General features: G+C 36.9%; 2 protein-coding genes across 4 annotated transcripts in view; one reads left to right on the top strand and one right to left on the bottom strand.

Annotated features, from left to right (window-relative positions):
* The first annotated feature begins 264 nt into the window (after positions 1-264).
* On the top strand, positions 265-10,773 carry SAXO2 (stabilizer of axonemal microtubules 2). The gene is made up of 4 exons (XM_050903552.1): positions 265-305; positions 6,346-6,525; positions 7,742-7,944; positions 9,581-10,773. The coding sequence occupies exons 1-4, from the start codon at positions 265-267 to the stop codon at positions 10,561-10,563; spliced, it is 1,407 nt and encodes a 468-aa protein (XP_050759509.1). The 3' UTR covers positions 10,564-10,773.
* Positions 10,774-13,968: 3,195 nt separating this feature from the next.
* Positions 13,969-19,727, bottom strand: part of ADAMTSL3 (ADAMTS like 3) — a 195,710-nt gene continuing 189,951 nt past the window's right edge. For 2 of the 3 annotated variants that reach the window (XM_050903563.1, XM_050903564.1), the window contains exons 28-31: positions 19,203-19,407; positions 18,224-18,333; positions 16,469-16,683; positions 13,969-15,937 (exon numbers count right to left, since the gene is read on the bottom strand). In XM_050903563.1, the coding sequence (XP_050759520.1) occupies positions 15,828-15,937; positions 16,469-16,683; positions 18,224-18,333; positions 19,203-19,407 (640 nt within the window). In that variant the 3' untranslated portion in view covers positions 13,969-15,827. The remainder of the gene's footprint in view (positions 15,938-16,468; positions 16,684-18,223; positions 18,334-19,202; positions 19,408-19,727) is intronic. The other variant, XM_050903565.1, reaches the window with a different exon arrangement.

The following is a 19,727-nucleotide window of genomic DNA, read 5'->3' as shown; positions in this document are numbered from 1 at the left end:
TGCCGCGCGCGCGTCCCGTGCCCCCCCGCCGCCAAACGGCCCCTCACGGGGAGGGGGAGGGGAACACCCCACCTTCGCTCCCTCCCGGCGCCGCGCCGCCCGCACCCGGAAGCCCGCGTCCGTTCCGCCCTCGCCCCGCCCCCCGGTGCGTGACGCCGGACGGAAGCCGGCAGAGGCCGCTCACCGCGAGGACGCCGCCGTTGCCACGCGACGGAGCGCTTCCTTAGTTACCCCGGCGGAGAGGCGGCGGCGGCCGCAGGGAGCATGAAGCCGCCTCGGTGTCTGTGTGAGATTTGTACCTGCGGGTAAGCAGCCCCGCGGGTCGCCACCGTCTTCGGGGAGTGGGGGCAGACTTCGGGTCCCCGGGAGGTTGTCCCCTCAGGAAGATGGCGGCGGATCCCCCTCAGCACTCCGGGCCCTCCTAACGCCACCCCCACAAAAACACCCCTCATCTTGTCCCCCTCCTCACCCATCCCGGGTTGCCCGGGGACTCCCGTGCCTGGTCGCGGCTAATATTTTTGGCAGTGGCAAGGCAAAACCTGCGTAACGTTCCCATTTCAACAGTTTCTGGCTTCCCTTTTTTCTAAAAGGGATCTTCTCAATAAATATGAAGTAATATGTTTATGTTTAAATCAGGTAGGAGGAAAAGCAGATCTTAAATGCATTAAAATAGAAAAGAATGGGGACAGTCTTTCAAAGCCATCTAGACTAAACCTCGGGAGCAGGCTTTTCCATAAAACAGAGCCAGCTCTCATTGGGGGACTGCACCGAAGGAATCCTCAGAAGAATTCTGGCTAAATCAGCCTTGACAGAAACCTGTGCAAGCACTACTGCCTTTAAAATAGATTTACTATATCTGCCTTTCTAACATCACATCCAGTAATACTCTCCACCATGAAGGGAAGCCCCACTATTTCTTTACATTCAATAATCCCATATGGAGACACACAGTTCATCATTGTACTATAGCCTCTTTGGCCCAGGGAGGCTGGCATAAGAGGGTACAGCAGGCAAATTTTTTGTTCAAAATTACTATTACAGGTCTATAAGCAATATTATCAATGCCATAGGTAAAAAAATGCACGTCAGGTTTCCCAAAATGATAAGGGATTTAAACCTTGCAAAATTCAGATATATGTTTATAGGTTTGCAGTCAGTACTGTTAGTATTTTCAATTTCTTGTCTATGTACTTAAAAAAAACAGAAAAATAATCATCCTAGGATTCTCATCCCAGGATTCAAAGATTCAGTCTTCAATATTAAAAAAAAAAAAAAGTCTAACACCTACATACAAGGAGAGTCATCATAAGATCACAAGAGTGTGTTCACTATCTTTTGGAAGTACAGGGCCAACCCTACGGCTGCAAAGTGCACCATGAACTACAGGTTTCATTTCGAGGTTTGTATAGCAGACATGCTCCTTATGTGTTTCTGTATGGGAAGTCTATCTATCTGTTCATCAGCCACTTTTTTTTTTTTGATCTGTAGACAGAGATGAGAGACAGGCAGTGTGTAAAGTTTCTCATGTTCTTTTTGGCCAAGACTGTGGGTGTAGTTTGCCCCATAAATTTGTTTCAAAAGTCCTAGATTAATGAAGAGTTGGAACACATTGTTTTCATGATGAGATAACAAATCTGGCTCAGGTTCAAGTGTAAAGATGGTGAGATAACACAATCTGACAACACAAAATGAGGTTCAACTTAACTGAAAATTCTCAATTCAAAACCCCAGTTTAATAATATGAATAATTGAATGAAACATGCACAAAACTTCTGGTTTAAAATAAACATCACTGAAGTTTTTACAGACAATAAAATCTTAAGCCATTATTGGTTTAGGCAGCACATTGTGTTTGCTTCAGTGTAGTTACAGTGTTTCTGTTTTTACGGGAAGACTGGTCGCTTGGCAGTGTTACCCGGATATTGCAATGCATAAACATCTTAGAAGATACTTCAAAGCGAAGAAAAAGATCTAATATTTTGTAGAAGTTATCATTTAGCTATTTGCAGGAAATTTTGTGGAGATATAATTACTGTTTAATTTTAAATAATAAAATAGAAGGAAACAGTCTTTCCCAGCTGCTCACAGAAGAAAAAACACTAGGAAAAATTTTACAAATACAGGGGAGGAAAGTCAGTAAGACAGAACTTTATTCTGCTTTCTCTTTACAGGGAAATGAGAAGAGCCTCCAAAATTCCAGAATGATCTTTTTTGCATTGTAACATATACAATCCACTCATTAAAGGCTCACATTTGAGTGCTAGTGTTCATACTTAGGGGTTGCAGTCTTGGGCTCTTAATCAAATAATTGTTACAAGATTTTAAAGAATATTTTGAATAGATTCCTTCTTATTAGACTGAATCACTTTCTGTGCCTATTAGGTGATCTTTTTCAAAATCAACAAATAATTGTAATGCCAAAAAACACTGGAAGTGTACCCAGTGCTGAGCATGCTCAAAGATCAATTTGCAAAATAGGTCCAATGCTGGGGACTTCTCAATTTTTAATAACTGACATAATTTCTAGCCTCTTGAGCTTAAGACTTTAAGACTTTTGCAGTAGCATAAGATGCTGCCAAGGTGGTATGATGATCATTTTCAAGCTGCTGTGGTAGAGATGTAAGTTTGGTTGGAGGGGGTTTTTTTTAATAAAGCACAAAAATGTTCTCAAAACTGCATTGTGCAGAGTAATGGCTGGATTCTGTATTGTTTCCTAAGACATTCCAGATCCATTTCTTATTTTAGAAGTGGTATATTTTAATGTGGAGAAAGTATGAGCTAGTCTTACTTGGGATTGGATCCATAAAGAGAAGGAAATATTTTTATTTTCTTACTTCCCATAGATTCCAAGTGTGTTAACTTAATACAAGAGAAAATTTACCCCCTGCTAGCAAGTACAGTCAGGCTTCAGATCACTGGCTCAATATAAATGTCTAACAGCAAATACAGGATGTTAAATCTGGCTTCCAAAGGAAGAATAAAGCCTCTGAGGTAGATGAACTCTCTGCACTCAGGAATAGTATTTGTCTACTATAAAAGATAATCACAGCATACAAAAGCATAGAAGTTTAGTTTTGAGATATAAACTACTGCTTTATCTTCTTCTCAATCTGTCAGCCTTTCTCCATTTATTGCACTTTTGTTGTCATTATCATAAAAATCTAGATTCCTGAATAACCGTAAGTTAAAAGGAAAGAGGAAGATTTCTCTAAAATCTGGGATATTTAAGCCTTCATACTGACCACGTAAATACATGCAAACCCAATAAAAACCACCAGGTCTCCTGTCAACACTAGGAAAGTAGATGACACTCAAAAATACAGTGTCCATACATAATTTCTGTCTTTCAGACCATAGCATGTGCACTGGCAGTTAAAAAATAAAAACTTTGAGTTGTGGGGGTTTTTTTCAGTAAGTTTTTTATGATCATAAACATTAAACTTTTCTCATTATTAGTCTAGTTTTCTGGGAGGAAAATGCTTTGTGGGAAAATTTCAAGGGTCTTGCTAGCATTGTATAAAAAACAACTGTATGTATGCCAGATCCTAAATAAGTGAAATTCAGCATCATTCTGTTAAAATAATCAGAGCAACAGCGTTTGGCACTGGAGCGCCCACATACTGTCAATTTCAGTTAGCTGAGATTCTGTTCAGACCTTATGCAAGCCACAAGATAGTTAATCTCCCTCAAAGAAGGGGAAGAATAATAATCCATCAAAGCAGGGATCAGTCAGTCATGGGGGAAGGCATATTCTCACCAAATTCATTTGAATTATCAGTAACTCTGAGGTTGAAATTAAGATAACTACAAGTAACAAGTTTAAAATAATCAGTGACTCGAGTTCTGGCCAAATTTTAAGCAATATATTTCATTTATCAGAGCTGTAATTTGTCTTTTCTGATGATTCTTAGCATCATCTCTCTAAAGAGCTGTGATGCCCTATGTAATCAGTTTTATAAAGTTATTATGTAAATGAAAACTTTTGGTTTAGCAGTTGGACAACATCCAAAAGTAGATTTATCGGTTAACCAAAAAACCCCTAATCTCTAAGTCAAATTCACATTGATACTAAGGTAATTTTACATTGCCTTTTAGGCCCACTGAAAGTTCTTTCACAGCACAGAGGAGGATGTAGGATCTTCCTGAACAGTCTCATCTGAATCCAAGTGATTTTGTGCATAGTTAGAGGCTGTTCAGAATTATTTCATATGCTAGAAATGTCTGGGATCAAGGACATTTTGATTCAGCAATGAATTCTAATGCAATTACAAAAACTTCTTTCCTTGGAGAGATACATTAGATTACTTTCACCTCTGTGTTGAATCTAGCAAGAACTACAGGCTCGCTCTGCAAGTAATTATTTTTCTAGTATTTATTTCTGTTTGTAGCATGACCATTCAGCAATACAGGGGATATACTGACAATATTGCTTAGAAAATAGTGAGAGTTAAGTCTTTAAAGACTGGCGATACCGGAACAGAGAAGGTGTTTTGTTTGGTGATTGGTCTTCTGGACCAGCTTATGGCAAACTGAAGATTGTCAAAATGAAGTTTTTGTAGATGAATATTGTTTGTTTCAAACTCCTTTGAATTGTATGCCTAAAATATCTGAAGAACATTATAATTTGATACCCTGTATTTCAACTAGCTTTCAAAATATACATTCAATGGTTTCAGTTTCTGCTTAGCTGTTACTTCTAGATGCTACATGACACAGCATATGCCTTTTATACTTACTGAAAAAAATACTACTAAGGTGGTAACTGGATTTCATGAAAAATGTAGTGGCAGGCAAGCACCGTGCTGAGAAATAGCATACACTCACCTCCTTGTTTTCCTGCCTTTCCTGTTCTTTCTCTCTTCTTCCTTTTTCCTTTCCCTGCTATGTTCTGAATAGGTCTCTCAATTGTTACTTGACTATCCGTTGACTTGATTGAAAAGGAGTAACCACCTGAGGCCTTGAAAGGATCTGGCTTCTTAGGGCTGCTTCATTTCTCATTTATTGAACTACTGAGCTGGCAAAGTCAGGCAGCCCAAACTAATACCAGCTTTAGGGATCACCAGCTCCAGATAACTTCTTTTAGTGGTTTTTTCACTTTACTTTTCCCAGCAGGAGTCCTTCATGTCTGTTTCTGTATTCTATTTTACCTTGTTTTAATTTATTTTTTTCCTTTTTGGTATTCAGTGCTAGCTAAATTTCTCTGCAGACCTTTGAACTATTCCTTGGGTATCTAGCTTCCTGAAACTTGAATTTATTTGTACCCATTAAGACCTATACACTTTTACCCTTCTTGTTTTTTAGTTATTTTTGCTTTTCATGTACAGAATTTTACAAGAGTCATTTATTTTAAAAAATTATTTCTTGTTAATTCCCTTTGCTTATATCTGAACCAGTATTGCAAGTTGTCAGCCACAAGTAGGAGGAACATATTTCGTTATATATCTCCCTAAAGGAGAGATTAAATAATAATCACGTCAGCCAAAATAAAGTTTTAAAACTATGCTTAAAACAAACTACCAGAGAGATGTAAATGCAAATTAGAATGAATATAATGAGACTTTCAAAGCAATATAGAAAATAATGTGTACATTTTAATTTCATGCATAATCTACACAAAACAACAAGGTATGAGTAATAAATTAAGTCATGATATACCTCTCAACACCTTTTAACACAATGGTGTCATTAAAATAGGCATCAATGACAAGCAGGTGTAATTGAAATAAAACCTGTTAAGAAAAAGAGATGTCATTACTTCTAAACAAACACAGTTTTTGGATGGAGGATTTAGTCAGTCCTTGAAAAAAAAGGGCTGAAAAGTGGCCTGTGGAGCACTACAAGTGCAGATGAGATTTCACACCACTAAAATTTTAATCAAAAAGGGTTAATCAAGAGTTGGGGTGAAAATAGGTGAGCAGATGCACAGAAATAAAAAGACAAGCGATGAGGGAAAACAGTAAAAAAGACAATATGAGAGGCAAAATGAAGCATAGTTATTTTTACAAATAAGACTAGTTATATCATTAAAGATTAAAAAAGAGAGGAAAGTGCATCTTGGTAGCATCATTTAGAGGACTGAGATCAACTCTATCCATCCTTTGTGTTCTGTACTAAGGACTTACTCGCATGCTGATACTGTTTATTACTGTATTAGTATACTGTGCTCTGGGACCTATGCCATCAGCACAATATTTTGTGTTTTTATCACTCAGAAAAGATTTTAAACTCAAGCTACTGACATTGTTCAATCTTCCCCATTTGTTATTTACTCCCAGTAGATAGGGTATGGGTTTTCCCCTTAAATGAAACTATTCAAAATGATCTCATCTGATGTGTTTTACCCAGGCGCCATCGCTGCCCTCATAAACCCACAAGGATTTATGATAATGGACAACAGCCGTGCCTCACAACAGAGTATGTGGAAAAATATCCCAAGTATAGCAACATCTCTCCTCCCTGGAGCCTTAAGCCGAAACAAGAGTACCAAGTGCATCGTGGGAAAATGGAAGGAATTACAACATTTAAGTAAACATTTTGAAGCAGTGTGTTTTACAATTACTCTATAAAGTTTCTCATACTTTCTCTTTTAAGGGGGGGACTGAACATTGTACTGCAATCATTTTCAAAATGCAATTATTGCATCCTTTACACTTTTAGTATATTTAAAAGTATAAATTTTGAGTGTAGAAATACAGTTACCACAAAAAGGTCATAAAAAATAGTGAAGCACGCATACAACACGATTTGCATTCTTTACAGCATCCTTTAACTTGTAAAGATAATCTAAAATTTTTGTCCTTTTTTTCAGCCTGTTTTGGAAATCTAGGTCTCATCGAGCCTGAAAAAGCCGGCAAGCTGGGGAACTTTCTGTAATACATGTGTGGAATCTGAGATAGTGGGAAAATGAAACCTTAAGAAAAAGGAACAGGGTTTTTTTTTATTCAGACAGTTTAAATTATTAGGAGTTTGAAGAAAGCCAACTGTAAGGGGGTTCAGTAGGTCTGTCCTGTCAGTGCACAGACTCTGATGTTAAGCTTACAAAATTAAAGAGCATCTTTCAAAGAGTTAGAAAAAGACCACCACTCATTCACTATTAATAATGACAAGAGCATAAACCTTTACTTTTTCCGTTATTGTTTTTCTTTTAAGCTACAAGGGCAACAGGTGAAACGTCTTTATTTGTTTATAAAAAAAGCAAAAGGGACATACATAGAAAGGCCAAATGCCATTCTGCAAGATTGGTTGTGTACTGCATATACTGTTTAAATACCTACATATGTAATATACACCCTTTTAATGTAATGTGCCCATATAAAAACAGTGAAATGCTGTTTCTGATTATATTCCATTCTCCTCATTCAATTAGTAAATGCTGCCACTTGTAGTAGTTTGATCTTTCCTCTGCTTCTGCTTTCTGGATCATTTCTTTGTAAAATTACAGAAACTTTTTCTAGTCTCAGATATTTTAAAGAATATTTTTAAACTGGGAATGAGACATCGAGTGTTGAAAAAGTTGCTTCACCATCTACCTTTGAATAAAGGCTATATCATGCATCAGAGACCCTAGATTTATGTACTATGGTTTTCTTTCCTCCTTGCTATCCCTCTAACATATAGCATCAGATTGATTTTTCAGAGTAAACATTGTAAGTCGTTGTTATTCCATATAATGGAAAAATGACAAAAGTGACTCCATCAGAAAAAAGTTTTTTAACCAGTGTTTCCTTTTTCCCCAATTCAGATCTGATTATTTACCATATGATATTGTGAAGCGACCTTTTCGGGTACAAGAAGAACTTAAACCAAAGATGGGAGAGATAGAACTGGGAACCACATACCAGAAAGATTATAATGCTCATAAAATACAACCAGTGACATTAGTAAGACCTCTAGAGAGAAAACACACTACAGGAGGAAAATTGGATACCATACCAACCTATCAAGGTAATAATATATTCCACCTTTAGAAAGAGAAATAACCAAGATGAAGGTAGTATTCTGAATTATCTATATTAGAAACTGGATTTCTTAGTTTGGGCCAGAGAGTAAGACATAGTAGAAAGCAGGTGATAATGCCTTAAGATGTTCAGCACTCCAGTTGTTTAGAGGTGACATTTATTGGTTCTAAACGAAAAGTCTTCTCTAAGGTTTTCTTAGCTAGGAGAGAAATTCTGTGGTTAGGCTGTCTCAGGCAAAAGTTGGTTGTACTTAAAGTGCCAATATATCTTTCAGATAGTTTTAGCTCATGTAACACATGTTTTTCCACAGAGTTGGTCAAAAGTTGATTTTAGATTTCTGTCTTGTGTACTGTATAGCTTGCATTATCATCCTACTAATGATCTGTTTTGACACAAATTATTCTATTACAATGGTCAGCACAAAGGCACTAAATCTCCTTTTAAGTCATTCTGGCAAGTGACCTTGATATAGTTTATACCGGTAGAAAATTTTATACACAAAATGTGTTACTGAATTTGTTACATGTACTGCATTGTAGCCCCCGTTAAAACTAAGTAGAAATAAATGATGTGATCTACTAGATGTTCCTGATTATGAGGGCCAGTGGTATCGAAAAGATAGTTGAAGTAATGAGAATCAGATATAGCTATTAAAACAGAAAGTTAGAATGCTTGGTGCAAAATGAGCAGAGGAGAGTGTGCAGTGACAGAAAGAGTTGGAAGGATAAAATTTGGGAAAAAAGACTCTTCAGAAAAACCCAGTTACATTTCACTAGCTTCTTTAAGCTTAGGCCTATGCTAGATAGAAATGCATTTATATAAATGCAGTCTATTTATATTTATTAATTGTAAATAATTTATAAGGAAATTTAAATATTTCTATTTAGCCTACATGTAAGTAGTAATTTAGCAAATAATGAAAAATTTAGCCTAGTCTCAGCATACAACTAAGCATGCAACTGCTTCATTTAAAATGTATGTTAGCAGTTCAACAGGGAGTAAAGATCAAGGAGTGAAAAAACACTGAAGCTGAAATAAGTACAGTGATTGCAAGACAACAAATTGATTTCAACTGCCTGTGAAGAAGTTTAGACTGGACAGTAAGTTTTGTAACTATAGCAGAACAGTTTTTAGTAAAAAAACCCAGAAGCAAAGGAAAAAAAAATCCCAACAAGCCTTAAGATCATGTAATGTTGATATGGAAATTATGAGAGAGAATTCTCCCAATCAGTAGTGAACATGACCCACTGACCTATAAGATTCCTTTCAGTCTTGTATATTTGCATAAACTTCTAAGTAAAACATAAGATATTGTATATAAAACCTGTATATGGCTATTTTCTGTATAGAACACACGCTAAATATGTACATGCAAAATTTTCTTTTTCCTTGAGGAAATAGTCAAAATAGGGCATCATGTACAATTTTTTGTCTGTTTTTATCACACCAATAATAGAAGACAGTTTTGTCATGTCACAAACATGCAGATAACATTATCGTTCTCACTTACATCCATTTTCTTTGTTTTGCAAGATGTAATACCAGAAGAATTTGGCTTAATTTTAAAGGAATGGTCTTAAGTAATAACACTTGTATGGTGAAGTTTTGTTTTTGCCTTAAAGATGACTATAGGTCATGGGAAGTTCAAAGAAGGGAACCTAGTAAGGTGGAGCATATATACCACCCACCTACAGAGAAGTTTGGAAATTCTACTACATTTCAAGATGACTTCGTTCCTAGGGAACTGAATCCCAGACAAAGTTTTAAACCTCCTTGTGTAGCCAAGCTTTCAGATGTGCCTTTTGACAGTGCTACTAGCCATCGCACTTCTTATATTGCTCATCAACTGGAACCAAAATTCGTAAGATCAAAAGAAGAGTACAAGCCAAGCAACCAACCCTTTGAAGATCTCACAACCCACCGGAATGATTTTAAAGGGCTACCTGGGCAACTCACAAAAAGCTGCAAGCCTGAAAATGCAAAAGTCGGATCCAATGCTCATTTTAAAGGAGTCACTGAATTCCAGGATCGTTTTCAACCATGGTTGGTCTCCTTGCCTGAGGTCCGCAAAACAAAAGAGTACGTTCCACCCCCAGGCAACATGGATTTTAACTCCACAAGCCATCTTGATTACGTTAAGCATGAGATTTCTCCTGCTGTCCCCATAAGACCAGTTTCTAATGGAAGAAGAACCAATGCCCCTTTTGAAGGGACTACTACTACGAAAGAAGACTTTAAAGCTTGGGGCAGCTGTCGGCAAGAGGTTACTAAGAAACAGCAGGAAATTCCAAAACCCACGGGAAAATTTTATGATTTAACTACATTCAAATCTCATTACATACCACATCAGATCATTCCAGCTCAAAGTTTCAAACCTGTACGTGCTATAGTTCCCAATTCAGCTCCTTTTCAAGATGAAACTATGTATCGCACAGAATATACTCCAAAGAAACAAGAGATCTGCCCAGCAAATTATCCATCTCCTCCAGGTTATGTCTATGTAAACACAGATTCTCATGGTCACAAATTCTTCCGCCAGCTTACTCCAGAATTTTCCGAGTCAAATAGTAATCCTATTCCAAAGGAAGTAGCTGTTGTGTCATAATACTTAAATGCAATATTTCAAGCACCCTGGTGAAATTATTGGAATCCTACCTGTTCGGTTTTTTTCTTAACACTGAAAGCAAATTAAATAATGAAAATTCTGCTTTTAAAAGCATTTAAACTAATAGCTTGAAGAAAATCAAAGCAAAACCAGAAGTTTATTACAAGACTAATAAAGATTTGCCAACTTTTGTAGGCATAATACATCTTACATGGCATCTATTCTTTTTCAATTATGCATTCTAGTTTCCTTGACTTCCCAGATTTCATTATGCTCCATCTCAAGCATATGTATTGTACATTTAATTCTTTCAGATTGTCTACAAATCAAATGATTGTATTTGCGAAATAGCAAGTATCTTTTGATAACTTCTTTTTCATAGTAAGCAAATAAAGCTATAATAATCTAAATAATTAGCTCATCAGTTCAGTTTTTCATCTCATCGATATTTTGACTAATCTGATAAGAAGATTTTTTTCTTTACATTTTGCTGCCCAAATCATAAGATAGCGTCCCATGACACCTAGGCATTTCTAAAAACCTGGTTTTAGCTTTAGTCATCATTACTTTTCCTTCATTCAGTTCTGAGGAGAGTATAAAGGTCACACTGTAATTTCCAATAGCAATTAAGAAGTAACCTTGCTCTCTTTCTGTAGACATACTTGAAATCACTCAGACATAAAAAAACAGGTCAATTAGACTCTTTTTCCTAATTTCCCTGATAGTGCTTTTTCAGCCTTACTTCCAAAGGAAACAAAGCTGATGCAAAGCTTTGGACACACTGACACACTAAGTGTGTGTCCTCCCCACCTGAGTAATTTTTAAACCCAGTGTGCAAATTCAATCAGATTTCACAAAGAGATTTCACAGATGATTGTTTTTCGAGATTCTAAAGTAGATGGTGAGGAAGCAGAGAGAATCAGGCTCAAAAAGTTAACATCCATCTACTGCAGTTTTTGATCCTGCTATCTGATTTTTGAAGCTAAACAGCCTGTTATCACTGCCAAAGTTCACTGCAGAGGCAGTCTGAAGGGGAAAATGGCAGAAAACTATAAAGGTGTATGTAGAGATAACAGAAAATAGTGTAAACTCAGTTAAAAAAAGAAATATCATCCAAGGTGCAGAAATCTGTAGACAGCCTGGCTTCAGTCTGTCTGCTCTTCAAAGAATGACTTGTTACAAATACACAGAAAAAAAAAAAATTTATAGAAATTGTACATGCAATGATTGTGCTTCTGTATGAGATATTTAGTATTTTCTCTATGTATCTTTACGTGATTTGGGGAAATCTAGATGAACTTATTTCAGTCCTTTTATGTTCATGATTTAAGCAAGTCCCAATAAATAGTTCTATGATTAACAGTATTATCATGTTCTATCACAGTACTCCAGCGTGATTTTTTTCAGTATTGCATATCTTGTATGCATTGGTATAGGGCAGTCATTTGGGTTCTGAAGAATTACGTGCTCGTACTTCATAAACCAAATCACCAATAAAAGGACTAAGATCAATGATGGAAACATGTTGAAGCAGGAACTGCATCATATGCAAGGAAGAAAGCTGAACTGAGTATATTAGCTGTGCATAAAAGAGCATTGCATGAGAGAGATCCAGACATTATTAGAGCATCAGTTACTTTTAGGTAATTTTTGTCTTTGTACTGTGTTTTTGTAATATGACTTACACTGTTAATGAAACAACAATTCAATTAAACTTTTCTCTCTGAAGATTATTCACGTCCCCAGCTGGTAAAGACATGTTTTGGATTGGGAATGAACAAGGGCAGTGTAAAGCTGAGATATCCTAAAAGCAGGACAGGAAAAAGTCCAGTTCATTGTCATCCTTCCGTCCTACAGAAGAAAACAAACTACAAACACCCTTTTCTTTATGAAACTTGAGTCATTCTCTGTCTGGCCACAACTGAGGAAAAAAAGTCAAAACTTCACACAGTTACACCTACCCAAGTCCATATCCTATACGCAATCTTGGTACCTCATGAGAAGTTTACAGAAGCTCCTAATATACTCCAGCTCTCTTTTCCAGGGGGGAAGAAAACTCATTGAGAAATGCAATCTGAATCCATGAAGTTACGTGTGCCTGCGAGTTCTGCTGAAAATGGCTCCTCCTCTGGGTCTGTGAGTGAGCCCAGATGCTTTTTGTAATTTTCACAGCTGTTTTTTTAGTTCTTAAGTCACTTCCCCCCCTTAAGTTATGGAAAGTCATTTGCTGCCACCTACCAGCACAGTACAAAAATTTTTGAGAGGAAGTGGAGGGCATATTCAGATACATTTAACAGTTCCTCTGCAGATGTGTTTGAAGACTTTTTTTAGGGTGGAGGGGGCGTATTCCCTTTTATTTTGCCCTTAATGTTTTCCCCTAAGTCTAATAGTGAAAGAGAGAAGCCTTTATTACATTACGGTTGAAAAAGCCACACCCTACTGATTGTGCTTCCAGGAAAAGCATCAAATGATATTATAAACCTTCAGACAGTATTCAATACTTGAGGTCAACTTTGTCATAAGCAACATATTATTGAAATGCAGACAAAATGAACAGCAGGCTGGAAAACTAATATTTCTCAAAATAACAGCTGTTAAAAAGGCATTTTATGATGTCATGCTAAACCAAGATGTAAAAGCAGAAAAGTTACTCATGGATTCAATTGCTATTCTAAAAGTGCTTTTCGTGCACTATGCTATACAGCATGCTCCACAGAACTGCTGTACAGAATCTTTTTTTTTTTTTTTTTTTAAAGACTGCACAGAAAGAATGCATTGGTGACACAAAAGGAAAATTAAATAGACCCATGCACCTTTGCCAATGTTACTGTCTAGGACAACTCTGAAACACCACCATTTCTTTGCTGGACATTTATTTTCAATTTAATAACATTTTTTAAGGCTTTTCTTGTTCATATTATTTATGAGACTCTTCTTTCTAAAGACTATTGCACATATTGGATATTCTGAAACAAGGGTTTTTTTCATGTAGCTATTCCCATCACCCACTAAATATAAAACATAGAGCTGTTCTGTTGGATCTAAATGAACTCTGCTTGGTGCAGTACATGAAGGCCTGGCAAAGAAATGTAACTTTATTCCACCTTTTTACAGAATCCTGATTCTAGATTTCAGTGAGTCAGAGCTGACTTATTTGGATTTTGGCAAATGCTCTTCCCCACTTTTTCGATCAGGTTACATCTATGTTGCCTCTTAATAGAAGTACAAAGCAGACTGTAATGAAGCTGAGAATCTGTCTGATAAGCAGTCAAAAATAACAACTAATCTTAACTTTGAAAAAATCCCAGAATTATGGACATAGTAGGTTGATAAAATAACACTTGGAATGAAAGCATAGCTACCATGAAAATCACGGTAATAAACAATCTCTGGGTAATCACAGTGTTGAATAATCAAACTAGACTTTATTTCAGAAATATCAAAACTACGTTCAAGAAAACTAAAATCTTCAGTTACTGGAGAAGCAATAAAATAATCTAGAGAGGAATGTCATGCTGATTGCAATAACAAACATTTACAGCACTGCTTCTGTATAGCATGCATACTTAACCAAAGACAAAATTAAAGCAACAAAAAAATGCTATGTGTTAACATTTGAAAACTTTAAATATGAAGGAAAAACATGAATAAGAAATTTTGGTAATAAGAAAAAATATAAGTCCAAAAATCTTTATTAAACACTGTACAAAACAAAATATTGCACTTTTAAATCAGACAATAAATATCTACAAAAGTATCTTACAAATGTTTTCTTTTAATTTAAAAAACTGCTTAAACAATCAAGACCCATTGCTGATTAAAAAGGTAATGATCAGGAATATCCTCTCCTTGCAGTCAGCCTTGGACACAACAGTCCACGTTAAACATTTCCTATACAGTAGTGCTAATCTAATTTTCAGTGATGCAAACCCATTGTGCAGGAATGCTGTGTCTAACACTGTTCTTACAGCATACCCACTAATTAGCATGTAATGTAGTTCAGTAATGTGACACAAGATCCAAGTCAATACAAGCATTCAGCCCTCCAGTATGTGCAGTAGTTTGGAAACTACAAAGGAAAAAAACCATCTCTCTGCGGCCTCCTGTGGGGTTCTCTCTGCTTACAGCCCTAATGAGACAATCTGCAATATGGAAAATAATTTACCCGGGAATATCATAATCAGAATTCATCAACTTGCAAAAGACTCAAATGGTTAATGGTCATGATGAAAAGTCATCTTGATGGAAAACTGCTCAAAATAGATTTCTTGCACTTGTCTCTCTTCATAATTAATAATTCTCCCTTGGACATTTTTCCCCATTAAGAGGGGAAAAAAAAAAATTTTATTCAAGACAGAAAATCTGACAGCCATGTTCGGCCAGTTATTGGCTCCCCATTTGACTTGATGTGCAAGAGAACAGTGCTCACAAATGTTTCATTCACAGCTCTGACAAGGAAGCCTTGTGTCTAATTTAAAATCAGTAGAAAAGTCTAATCATGCCAGAACTTCGATTGTACTTCAGTGACTGGAGCGGAAGAATAGAAACAATGGAAAAGGACACCTCATTTATTCAAAACAGATCTATTGCTGTTTTGAAAATTGTACTAGCATCTACAATGTCTTTTACTGCATACCCATAAATACAAGCACGAAAAATTGAATGTACTTCTGTGTATCCGACAGCTAATATCAGTAAAACATATCCTCTGAGATCGACCCTTAAGCTCAAGCTGTTTATGAAAATGAAGTCGCTGCCAAAAATTTTACAGCTACAAGCCACAGCTTCTATAAATTTAAAAATTGTGTTAAATTTGATAAAAAAATAAAAACAAAACCTAGGGGTCAATAGTTGCTGCATTCCAAAATTCTTCAAAGGTTTTTGTGACTTTGTTTTTCTCATAAGTTAAGGACAGTAAGCACTACCCGGTGCTTTTAGATAATGCTTTTTCCCCTGATAAAATTATAATGTGATGGCCTGTAAAATTTTACAGATGATATGCCATGATACTATCTTCCTAACCCGGACACGAAAATGTTTAAAACATTAAAAGTTCCATTGCAAAGAGTGGATAATAAAAGTTCCCAGAAAAAATACCCTGTCCAGCACATCAATCTGCAATACTGTTTTTTCATTAGCCCCACGTTTCCATTTAACTGTTATGACTAATGTCTTATTTACAAGTAAATACTTCGAGCAGGCTAGTTTAATGAACCTCTCTTCTCATCTCTTCACTGCAGCATCATGAACTTTCCATAGAAGAGTTACATTTCTTGACATGATTGACAACATCTCTGTTTGTAGGTGTCTATCAAGCATAACTTTAGTTGCTTTACAAATGTACAGTAGTGAGTTGTATCCTTGCATTCGCCTTCTGAAAAATATATTTAAACATTAAAAGGCTTTATAATGGACAGGAGATAAATAGTAGAACTTATCATCATAATTGTAAACAACTGATGGATTCCTGGTAGCTTTGTAATTATTTTACTTTGCATTTCTGGCAACAATGGATTCAAAGCTAAACTAGGTCACAAATAAGAGGTGTGATCTCACTGCATTCATTTACCTATTGTCTGTTTCAGAAAACTACCCCATCTTTCAGGAATTAACAGCTTGCTCAGAGACCTACGAGTCACGACAGGCACAGTCATGTAGGGAAGTTTGCATAGAACAACTTCCTAAATATCCTGTTTCTAAAAGTGCTTTTGAGGCTTTAATATCCAACTGGCCTACTCAGAGAAAAATAACCCCAGGATTATGAAGCGCTCCTTGGAGAGGATAGTTTTACCTTTGATGTACAATCAAATGCTTGCAGAATCATTAGTGTACAACTGTGAGTCACTTTCTAACATAACTGCTACAAACTATTGCTATGCTCATATATAAATAAACATTTACATACTGCCACAGGATGTGACATTGCAGTGTTGCCAGGTCACTGGTCTCTTCCTCCATCCACAATACTGATCAGCCACAGGTTTGTTATTCTTTCTGTGTACACAATACACTCGTCTTGACTGAAATCCACTCCCACAGTCCACACTGCAAGGCCTCCAAGGGCCTGTCCGCCAATAGACATCACATGCCTCTGAAGAACAGTTTCTTCCGACAGGAGACCTGTGGAGGAAAATAAATGGCAGTTAAATGTTTACTTTTGTGCTAAACCCTTATTCACAGAATGATAGAACCGATGTTGGAAAGGACTTCTGCAGACTGATTAGTCCACACTCCCTGCTCATAGCACAGTAAACCAGACCAGGTTGCTCAAGACTGTCTCCATTTGTGTTTTGAATATCTCCAAGGATGGAAACTCCACAACCTTTCTGGGTAACCTTTTCCAGTGTTTGAGAACTCTCACAGTAAAAAAAGTTTTTTCTTCTATTTAAGTTGAATTTCCTGTATTTCATTTTGTGCCCATTCGTCATGCCTCACTCATGAGGAAACAAAAGACAAGGCGCAGTTTCTTTAAACCAATTCCTTAATCCTGGAATAGAAAAAATGTTTTACCTTTAGGAAAACTTAACTGCCCTGAAATGTTGCATACTGGATGCTGCAAGTTCTTCGTGCATAACCTCTCTCCTGAACACGAGTAATATTTCTATGCTGACACTGAACCTCCTCAAACATTTGAAGCTGCCAAAAGTGAAATCCTGGCTCTCAGTAGTAAATGGAAGTTTCACCAGGTACTTCAGTGGAGCCAAAATTTCACTCTGTGTGCAGCAAAAATGCTTTAAAATGCTCACAATTCAGAAGCACTTCTATAGCAAGAAATAGGAAGAGCTGGGTTCAGTAATCTAGAAACATGGTAACAATTCCCATGTATGTACTTGTTACCCATTTCTTCCTTCTCTTCATTGCCCTACCTACACATTTGGTCTGGAACAGAGTTTTGTGCCCCCAGACCCTCACATTCAGTTTTAATTTGTCTTTAATTCAGTCTTTTTGAGATTATGGTGGTTTATAGAGTCTGCCATCCATCCACGTGCTATAGCATAGCCCCAAGCGAATCTGCTGACTAAGGTTCTGTGGAGGTGTAAAGCCTGTACTTTTCATGTTGAAAGGAGCTGTTTAAAGACAGTAAACCAAATTAACAGAGTTCTTACAAAGAATGTGTACCTTGGAGTAAAAAGTCACACCTTCTCAATCATTCAGTTTTTACATACCTCATACATACCTCAACAGTACATACTAAGAGGCAGAATGAGATCTATTTACGCAGAGAAGTACACCTTATTTCAGTAATCATAAACTAGTAAACCAATTTACATGGTCCACAAAATAAGGCCCAGGAAAACTCCTATTTTATAAAATTTGGGCAGCAGTAGACCAGAATAAAAAGTAATATCAGAAGAGACCTAGTTCAGCAGTAATAAAAAAAGTTATGGCAGATCACTCCAATTTCTACTTTCTTTTTGGGAATCAAGATTCTCTCACTCTATTTCTAGCTTTGCCATTAGCACAGTGGAGGACACTGATCAAATCCATTACCCTCCTTAGGTCCCTGAATTCATCCAGTGTATGCAAAGGGATGACTGTCACTACCTCCTTTCCTTGTGTTTGATACATAAGAATTTGCGTATTTATACTGCATTGACAGTCCTGTATCTGTAATTTGATCATCTAAAGAATCTAACTTGTACTGCTTCAAACTGTGTACCTCTTTCTTTCATCACAAGAAGAGTTTGGCACCAAAGATCCATTACGAAGTTGACATATAAAGGGATGATGCTGTAAACCTGCAGGGCGGCCTGCACAGCGACTGGAACACTAAAAAGTGAGAGAAGAGGGTGAGGGGAAAGAAAAAGAAACAACCAAGTTAATAACAAGAGAATTGCCCTTCTAGGCAGTTACCCAGTTACACAACCCAGTCATAATTCTTGACCTGTATTTCTCCTTCTACAACTCTATCACACCTCAGTTCGGATAAAGCCTAGATATTTTAGATTCTCTGTGTGCAATTTTGCCAAGATACTGACTTTCCTACCTACTCACAAAGCTAAATCCATTGTCTATGCTCTCATCATTTCACATCTGTAGTGCTACAACATTCTTTCTGTAGCTCTGACAATCACAAACCTGCCTTGCTAATACCTGTATCAGGAATGCGGCAACAGTAATTCTCTTAATTCACTACTGTGCTCATTGAATAGTAAATACTGTCTTAATAATTATAAAAATCATATCAATATGAACACAAGTTTACTGCATAAATGAAGAAACATAGAAAATACAAGAAAGCAGAGTTCTGTGTACTAAATATTGTGGCAACTGCTTTTGAAGCACATTGATATATCTTGGGGACTTCACAAGTACAGCTATGCAAACTGTGTTCTTACAAGACCGCAATAAAAGCAATATACTACCTTAAAAAATGGAATACATAGTAATGGATTAGCCTATAAAATATACTGAAACTAATACTCAGGTTTCAGATCACGTCTTCAACAAATAAAAGTAGCTCAGACATCACAAAATGGAAGAACCCAGGATTTGTAATTCGCTGGTCTGAAAGGTAATTACAACTAGTGCCACATAGCTCTTCCTTTGTGCAAGAGAATAGATGTTCAGCCAACGGTACGATGACACTGATACACTTTGATAACGTAAGGAGCTTCCAGACAAACTCTGTAACTTACCTGTCCTTTTGTCTGTATTGTCCCCACTGTACACAAACGACCCATACAGGGTTTCCTTCCCACAGGACGATCTCTGTGCGTACAAGCATCTGGTAGCAGTGTCAGCACGCTGCCATTGGCTTTTACTTGTTGACAAGTTATTTGTCGATAGCGAAATCCATTGCCACAAGTTGCAGAGCACTCAGACCATGGACTAGTTACCCACCTGCAGGATGCAGAGACAAATTTACAGCAACTATGAAAGCATTGCAAACTCGCTGGTAGTTTGCAGCAATCTGTTTGCAAATAAAAAAAATCAAAAGAACCTGTCATTGCAAGTTTTAGATGTGAGAAAAGGTAGAATCAGCTTTTTCAGTTGTTAAGCGAGATCTTATAAATTTGGTTAACTGTTGACTTTTGAGATAACTGTGGCTCAATATATGCTAACAGAAGTTACACTGCTTGTTACCCAAAAGGTTATACTAGGTAAACCCGATAGATTCTGCTGGATTTAACATTTCTGAAGGAAGGAGAGCGTACTTTTCC

The sequence above is a fragment of the Gymnogyps californianus genome, chromosome 11 (assembly GCF_018139145.2).
Source record: "Gymnogyps californianus isolate 813 chromosome 11, ASM1813914v2, whole genome shotgun sequence".
NCBI lineage: Eukaryota > Metazoa > Chordata > Aves > Accipitriformes > Cathartidae > Gymnogyps > Gymnogyps californianus.
The sequence above is the reverse complement of the archived record's forward strand: the minus strand, read 5'-3'. Positions and strand labels throughout refer to the sequence as shown.

Coding starts and splice junctions, on each gene's coding strand:
- SAXO2 (XM_050903552.1), top strand. CDS start 265: ATGAAGCCGCCTCGGTGTCTGTGTGAGATTTGTACCTGCGG. Junction 306..6,345: donor TGTGAGATTTGTACCTGCGG/GTAAGCAGCCCC, acceptor TGTTTTACCCAG/GCGCCATCGCTGCCCTCATA. Junction 6,526..7,741: donor GAAGGAATTACAACATTTAA/GTAAACATTTTG, acceptor TCCCCAATTCAG/ATCTGATTATTTACCATATG.